Source organism: Netta rufina (genome assembly GCF_964035555.1).
Source record: "Netta rufina genome assembly, chromosome: 9".
Lineage (NCBI taxonomy): Eukaryota > Metazoa > Chordata > Aves > Anseriformes > Anatidae > Netta > Netta rufina.
In genome coordinates, this window is record NC_140132.1 from 21809107 (window position 1) to 21817040 (window position 7934).

At 51.2% G+C, this 7934-nt stretch overlaps 1 protein-coding gene across 1 annotated transcript in view; it reads left to right on the forward strand.

Annotated features, from left to right (window-relative positions):
* The window catches only part of PLD1 (phospholipase D1), a 48836-nt gene extending 41149 nt beyond the window's left edge, over positions 1 to 7687 (forward strand). The window contains exons 25-27 of the mRNA XM_084291777.1: positions 1569 to 1722; positions 2333 to 2447; positions 2839 to 7687. Coding sequence (XP_084147903.1) covers positions 1569 to 1722; positions 2333 to 2447; positions 2839 to 3063 — 494 coding nt within the window. The 3' untranslated portion in view covers positions 3064 to 7687. The remainder of the gene's footprint in view (positions 1 to 1568; positions 1723 to 2332; positions 2448 to 2838) is intronic.
* Positions 7688 to 7934: the final 247 nt, after the last annotated feature.

Genomic DNA, 7934 nt, shown 5'->3' on the forward strand with positions numbered 1-7934 from the left:
GAGAATCCCAGCGCAGGGAATATTGTCCATCTGTCTTGTATCAAACCCTGCTCTAGCAGGAGGACTTGTGAGACTTGTCATCTGTTCCTTAAAGAACAGAATGTGCCGTGAAATTTGGACGGTTTGGACAACATGTGTCATTTATCAGCTCCGTTTCCTAAGAATGGGGAAATAGGTTCTAGCAAGTACTAGCTATCGCCTCGTGGCTCTGTTACCATATTTATTATGAGACCATGAAGCAAAGACAGGAGACCTTGAGCTCCGAATTGCACATTGCAGTAGAAAGGCAGAATTGGAGTCTGTTTCTTTAACAGAACCCTTTCCGATCTGTTATCTCGGCACTGAGAACATGCCAGAGAACAATCCCACAGCAGATTTTGCAAGAGTTGAGATACTCCCCTCGTTCAAAGCAGCAGCTCAGCCCTTGTCTCGGATGCCCCGTGGTGAGGTTTGCTCCTCTGTTACCCTCCCAGGGGTCAGCTCACACCTCTGGTACGCCCAGCATCCTGCGGGTGGGTTTGTTACTGGAGCAGGAGCAATGCTGCTGTGAGTGTGATGGCCCAGGGGCCTGAGACAGCTCCTTTCTTCTGTTCTCCAGGCCTGCGGGCTGAATTTTTTTACCGCACGTATATCTGTGCCATCTGGTGAGGTGATGGGGAGCCAGTGCGACCGCATTTCCACCTAAAAAAGAGATGGAGGTGCATGGAAAGAAAGCTGAGGAGAGGCTGTCGGGAGGTTAGAGCACTGAGGGAGCTTGGCTGGTGTTTCTTCTGGCAGTGTTAACTCCCCGTGAGAACACTCAGTCACAGGGAAGGCCAAATGGCTGACTGGTGTCTGGGGGTCTCTTGCGGAGTTCAAGGCCGTGTCCAGACATTTTTGTTGTTCGGTCATTTCCGTGGGTGACTGACCTGCTGGCTCCTGCCTAGAGAGGCAGAGGGGCTTCCAGGCCCCTGACTGCCGGTGCTTTACTGCCTTGTCAGTGAGTAAGCTCTCAAATCCCCCCAAATTCCTGCCTTCCAAATGCAAATAGGAAACTTCCCCTCGTTACATCACGAAAGACCAGGGGATTTACGCAGAGAGCCCGTTGTGCATCAGTGAGCTTGTCATCCAAACCCAGGCCTTTGCAAGCTGTGATATCCTTCAGCAAAAGCATCTGGGAAGTTACAGAGAAACTCAGCTTTTGAAAACGTTGGCTTTGTCTTGGCTGTGATTTAACCTTCTTCCTAGCCTGAAGCCTGCAAAAATGTGGTCTTGCCTTTCCCCACGTCCTGTTCCAGCAAGGAAACCCTCGGGTCGGGGTGAGCTCTGGCGTCCCTTACTGCCAGAGCTCCTGCCCTGTGCAGCCTGAACCGTGGCGCTGAGCAGCGTGATGTAGGTGATACTCATGAAACAGTTGTGCTGACTTTTCTTTCCTCTCAAAAATTAGCTAACAATTAGGCAGTATCTAATGAAGCCACAGCCATGCCCCCATGGAGACGAAGGGTGCGGGTGCTGGGAGGCAGTGAGGGGTGTGCAGGAGGGTTTCTCACAGCACTGAGGTGTCACCGTCGGTTGTTCCCCACCCCCAGGCTCTGCCAACATCAACGACCGCAGCATGCTGGGCAAGCGGGACAGCGAGATGGCCATCATCGTGCAGGACACCGAGACCGTGCCCTCGGTGATGGACGGGGAGCAGTACAGCGCCGGGAAGTTCGCCCAGTCCCTGCGCCTGCGCTGCTTCAGGTGGGGCATGAGCACCAGGCGGGGCGTGCTCAGGCTCACGCCTGGCCGAAGCCTTTAAAGCCAAGGGAGCTGCTGCTGCCTCTGCTGCAGCCTCGCCAGGCCGGGATCTAGCCTGGGGTTCTGCTGCTGTGTTCCTGGAGTTGGGCTTTCTCCTGCCGTTCTGTCCTCGGCTCGGCAGTTTGACTTACACATCGTTTTGCTCAGGGATTTTTCTGGGAGGGCTCATAAACAAGACAGTGATGTTTTGCCTCCAGATCCTGTTTTCACACTGCCTCGGTTTTGGGTGGTGGCGTCTCTTCCTAATGGAAGTTTGTTCGCTCAGAGCAACCATCTGGCTGACAACACGGTCGGTTTTTCATTAAGACCTTTTCCTCCTCCCCCCCCTTCCCCCTGTTTCCCATCTGGACAGTTACTGCACAGAAAGAGAGGAGAAAAATCAGGCAGCGTTAAGGCTGAGAGGCCGTGGCAGCAGGAAGGTGTGCCAGGAGCACGCGGGGCTGCCTTTTGGCAAGTCCCGAGGACGCTTTTCCTTTCTGGGCATGTCTCAAGACAGGGAGTGCCCGGAGCTTTGGCTTGGGCAGGCATCAGTCCCTCCCTCTTCTCTTCTCAGGGTTGTCCTCGGCGGCTCTGATCTCAATCCAGACCACCAGGATCCCGTCTGTGAGCGATTCTTCAAGGAGGTGTGGATCTCCACGGCAGCTCGCAACGCCACCATCTTCGATAAGGTGACACCTTGTCCCCTCGCGGCCGGGAGGGCCAGGGCAGCAGGTCCAGCTCCTGGGGTCGGTCAAATGAACAAGCAGGGTCAGTGAAATGCTGTAGCTGGGAGCAAGAAACCGGACTGCGTGCATCCTTGCATCACCCGGCTGTACTTCCTTACTTCTAGCTGGCCAGAGCGTAACTGGAGGAAAACCAAATTTTACTGCTGGTTTTTAATGACCTTTTGCAGTGATCAGAGAAAGCCCTGGGCTTTCCTCTCTGCGTGCTCCAACCATGCCACAGATGGCAGCCGTACCACTGAGGCACCTCGTCCCTCCTCGATCTCCAGGCTGTTATTTTAGTTGCTCTCATCTGTGTGCCCTGCACTGACCTGTCCCTTCTTTCTGTTTCGCTCAGGTGTTTCGATGCCTGCCCAGTGACCAGGTGAATAATTTAGCCCAGCTGCGTGACTTCATCAACAAACCCAAACTAGCGAGTGATGATCCTGCAAAAGCAGCAGAAGAATTGAAGAAGATCCGTGGGTTTCTGGTGCAGTTCCCCTTCCGCTTCCTGGAGGAGGAGTACCTGCTGCCCTCCGTCGGAACAAAGGAGTCCATGGTACCCATGGAGGTGTGGACTTAAGAAGATGCAGACTGCTTTGCGTTTTTGAGTCTGGTTCTTTAGAGACAAGTTGATGAACAATACGTGATTTCTGAAAGCTGTTCGTTGTGAAGGGCGGCAAAAAAGACCTCCACCAAGCTCTGTGCCTTTCTGAAGGATTTTGGTGGAGGAACTGCAAGCAAATCAACACTAGCAAAGGAGAGGAGAGGAAAGACTTGGAAATTATGGCAAAAAAAAAAAAAAAAGAAGTTTCTTGTCTGTAGGAGTTACTTCTAAGACACGTTCTGAGCACCTTAAGGATGCAGGCCACTTCCTGGGATAGGAACCCCATCCCAACTGCTGTTGTTACCACTGCCAGCTGTGTGCTGTGGTTGCGTACGTCCCGTGATCGTGCTGTGGCTGCGCAGGAGTCGTGGGCTGCGTCTGCTTTCCCCAGGCTTTCAGGTACCCGTGCATCGGCTCGCCGGAGCCCCGCACCTCGCCTCGTGCGCTGCCAGAGCCCTCGTGCAGCTCTCCACCAAGTGCTGCTGGTGCTGCCGTGGGCTGTCCGACCATCTCAGCTTGCCAAGCGTAGACATTTCACGTCTTAGATGGAAACTCGCGAGCAATCTTTTATCAGAATCAGTATTTTGGTCTCTCCTCCCCTCTAGGTGGGGAGGAAATACTGTTTTTTAGCACCGCTAGAGCAATCAGCATAGCTTACACGTCGCGTGGCACCGTGTGGGCCTTGGCAAAGGGCAGCCTCGGTGGAGCGAGCTGAAGGTGCTGGGAGTCAGTGGCATTTTCTGGCCTTTACAGCAAGGCAGCAGGTTGGTTTGTTTAAACTGTGCCTGAAGGCTTTCTTCAGGAGGGAACCGAGTTTTAAAGTAAAGTCGTAGATCTCTGGAGCTGAAGGAGGACGAGGCGCTGAGTGCGGTAGGGAACAGAGACTCAGAAGCCAGCACGGGCCGTGCTGGGCTCTGTGCTCTGGGCCCTTTCCTCATGCATTTGTTTGCCATTCCACAGGTAGGCTTGTCTTTCCATTCCTTTCCCTCCCCGTTCACAAGGAGGGAAAGGCCACGGAGCTAGGGGTGAAGCCTCAGGCCAGCTGTGCTCACCCTGAGCTGACACATCACTTCTAGACTGGTAAACACAAGGGGAAGGGAGAATTTGGCAAAACCTCCTTTCTGATTTACTTTGTTATTACCCCAGCCGCGATCTTGAGCCCAGTTGTGCAGGATGTCTTCTCAATACAGGTGGAACTTGGTTTCCAAGCTTTTTTGCACCTCACAGTGTAGCCAAGCAGCAATTTCATTAGGCATCCCTGGGCAAAACACTACAGTCTTGGGCCAGGACGTGGCTTGGTGGGTGCCACCCTGGGCCTTGGCGCTGTCCTCGGTCCCACAGTGAGCTCTGCCTCCCAGCTTCATGTTCAGTGCTGGGAGAGGCGCTCCCCAGTGGCACCACGTCAAACACTACGAGAGCAGGCTGCTAGAAATGCCTAACGGGAGCCTGACCTGCAGAAGTGGGAGCTGAGCTCCTCTGCTGTGTGTGCAGCCAAGGACTGCCTTCGCTAGAGGGGCTCGGGTGAGGTCTGGCCTGTGTTCCTCCGGGTGCCCAGCCCTCCTTAGCCAAAAGCCCAGCTGATCTGCCATTTAGTTCAGTTCATAATCAACTTTCTTTTTTTCTATTTTGATTCTGCCACCAGTCTCACCTGTTTTTAACTGGAGAAGAATCACTCTGGTCATCCAGCTGTCCTCAAAAAGCAGCTGGTACCACATTTTAGCTGATCGTCTCTTCTATCCTCAGAAACCTAAATAGGCACCGAGTAATTCTGCATGCTGCATTGCCTGTGTAAGCAACAAACAGCAGTGTTCCTCCAGGCAGCCCAAGTTTTAGCCACTTCCTCCAGTTCCCACTTTTTTATGCTTGTGTTTTGTAGATGCAATTGCGAATGATTCCTTTCTGTTTGGTGAATCTGTGGCCTGGTTAGCCTGGTGGGAGTGCATGGGCAGCAGTTTGTGTGATAATCTTTGATCCGAGGGACTGATGCTTTTGGCCGGCATGCTGCTAGCAGATAAGTACATTCCCTTGATTTTTTTTTCCCTTAAAAAAAATCAACCTGGGGTTGCGCCCTGCAGAGCCAGAGCAATATGCCATGCCTGGACCATTTGCAATCAGCGGAGATCAAAGGTGTCTTGTTATTTCACATCAGCGCTTGTTCAGAGCTTTTATCTCTTGATGTGTTTTTAACTGGTTTAGTTTGAACAAAGCTGCTAACTTCAAACAATTATAGCCTGTCAGAAGCATCGTAAGTCACACAGGTCTGTAGTCATAGTTGAAAAGGAAGCATTCAACCCCCCCACCCGTACACGTGAACCTTGCAGTACGAGGCTCCTGTCAGCTTCTAAGTGCTCTTATTGTCCCGTCCCCATATCAGCAAAGTTCCTTATAATTGTTAAATTATACTTAGATTGTCTTTTAAGGTGGCAGCAAGCTACTGGGGCTTCGTCACTCCGGTGGTGTTACCAGAGTGCAGCTCTGCGTGCCCTGGGCAGCTGATGGCACTGCGTCCATGTCCAGTGGATGCTCGGCTCCGTGTCCTCGTGCTCAGAGCTGGCAGCACCCTGTCTGTCCTCTGCAGCCCTCCTCGGAGAGCCAGAAGAGCTCTGTTTCTTATATTAAGAAGCCTGTGAGTTTTAGCACCTTGAGAGAGTTGATTTCTGCAGCTGAACAATCACTACTTGTCAGTCCTTAATGCCAGAGGGGTTTTGCTTTTCATACCTTCCGACTGCAGAGGGTGGCTCGCAGCCACACAGTACTGTAAGGAGCGATGTGGGTTCAAGCACTAGCAAGCCTGGAAACACGACGTGTTTCTTGTGGCGTTTATTCCTTAGAACTGTACGAAATGAGAGATGTTTTCCCAGGCTTCGGCTTTATTTTCTAGTTGAACCTGAGTACAACACTTCTTTTTTTTTTAATTTATTCCTTAATATATGCCACTTCAGAACTCACACTCGGTATCGTACCTTGGTTTTTAATGTTTTTAAATATTCTCATATTTTAAAATGTAGATGCTGTTGTATAAATGTTGGACTGGATAAATGTCTCACTGTGGACTTGATGCATGGTTTAAAACTGAGGGATAAATGTCATCATATGTTAAGAATTTTACTAAAAATAATTTGTCAGACAACTCGAGTGCTTCAGCTCCTGGTCTCAGCCTCGGCGTGCTGCTGCTGGACGTGCTGGATGTGCGTGGCCCGACCTTATTTGCAGCTGACTGATGTGCTAACAGAGTCCCCAAGCTAGCGAGTGCGTTTGTCAGCTCTTATCCCAAGCAGCTACGTTTTGGCTAGCACGAGCACAGGGCGTGCCTGGTGGCATTACAGCAGGACATCACTGTTCCCAGTGGATGTGCTCAGCGCAACCAGAAGACGAGCAGCCCAAGCCGGCCGGTGCTGCTCAGCCACCCTGCCTCCCACCCAGGGCAGCCACCACCGAGTTCACCCGACCTGGTATCGCCTTTGCTGGATTAAACCCCAAACACTCCGATTTCGGTTCTTCTGATCAGGTTTCACCAAACAATTTTGCAATCCTGGTGCTGTCCCCGGGGGAGACCTCAGCGTGGGTTTTGCCTAGCTAACAATGAGTTCCAGTACCTTTGTTCCTTCCAAGGAAACAGCCACGCACAATCAAACGCTGACTTGTTTTGCTGTTATTTCAGTGTAGCAGTTGCTCTGTGCACCCATAGCTAGGACACCCTGGGTTTGCAATCCGTGCACAGCAGCCGCATTTACGGACCATGGAAAGCCGTCCGAACAGGCCTGTAGCTGAACATCTCTGCCTTCTCTTCCTGCCCACTGGGAGGACCCAAATTTGAAGCTGCCAGCTGCCGAGCTGCTCCTCTGCCTGCCCAGCGCGAGGGATGCAGTCTGCGGGATGTGCTGGAGGCCGAGGCGAGGAGAGCAAGAGCCTCCGAAGCAGGCAGGTGGTCGAGGCTGGCACCTCTTGGGTGGCTGCAGGACTTGAATGCACACACACGTTTTGGGGTGCTGAAGTGGGCAATCCCTGTTGCACAGCTGAGATCCTGCTGAAACCAGGAGCTTTGCAAAACTGGGGTTTAAACCAGGAGCGTAACACCGTGGTGGTGAATCAAGTTAAATGTGCAGAATTAAGGTAAATCCAAGTGGAACACACACTGAAACTGTGTATCAGACCACTGAATGCAACCGTCCTCTTTGGGTTTCTTTTTTTTTTTCTTTTCCTGCCTGCTCTCTTGTTGTATTTTCAAACCTTTGTGATTATTCTGGTTTTAGTCTCCAATTGTGTTTTCATAAAATGTCCTAGATGTAAATAATTAACTTGCCTGACTTTTTCCTGACACTCGGGAAAAGAGAAAAACAGTGACAGAAGTCACAGTTCTGGGATTGTTGTTTATTTTCTAAATCGTGTCTCTAGCAAAACTAATCACCGAAATGAGAGCTTCCACTTCAGGTGTGAGTGCAGGTCTCCGTGCGTCTCTGCCTTCCAATGGTGCCGTTGTGAACACTGACTATCCCTTCTGTGAAGGCTGCTGGAATTGAGTTTTGTACCCTTGTTTCTGCTGATGATTGCTTTCCTTTCCACTTGGTTTGTATTTGGTAAATGAATGTGTATCAGCGGACTGAAAATACAACAGACCATCATGTGTCAAAGCACTCGGCTGCAGTCTCGTTCCTGCTTGTTTGGGGAATGCGGCCACGTCTGGCTGGGGGGGCAGGTTCTGTCCTTGCCTGGCTCTGGCGGTGCTGCCCCAGCTGGTGAGCAGCAAGAGCTGATGGGAAAAGGGCCCAGCATCCCCAGAAAAATAAAATAAAATAAAATAAAATAAAATAAAATAAAATAAAATAAAATAAAATAAAAATAAAAAG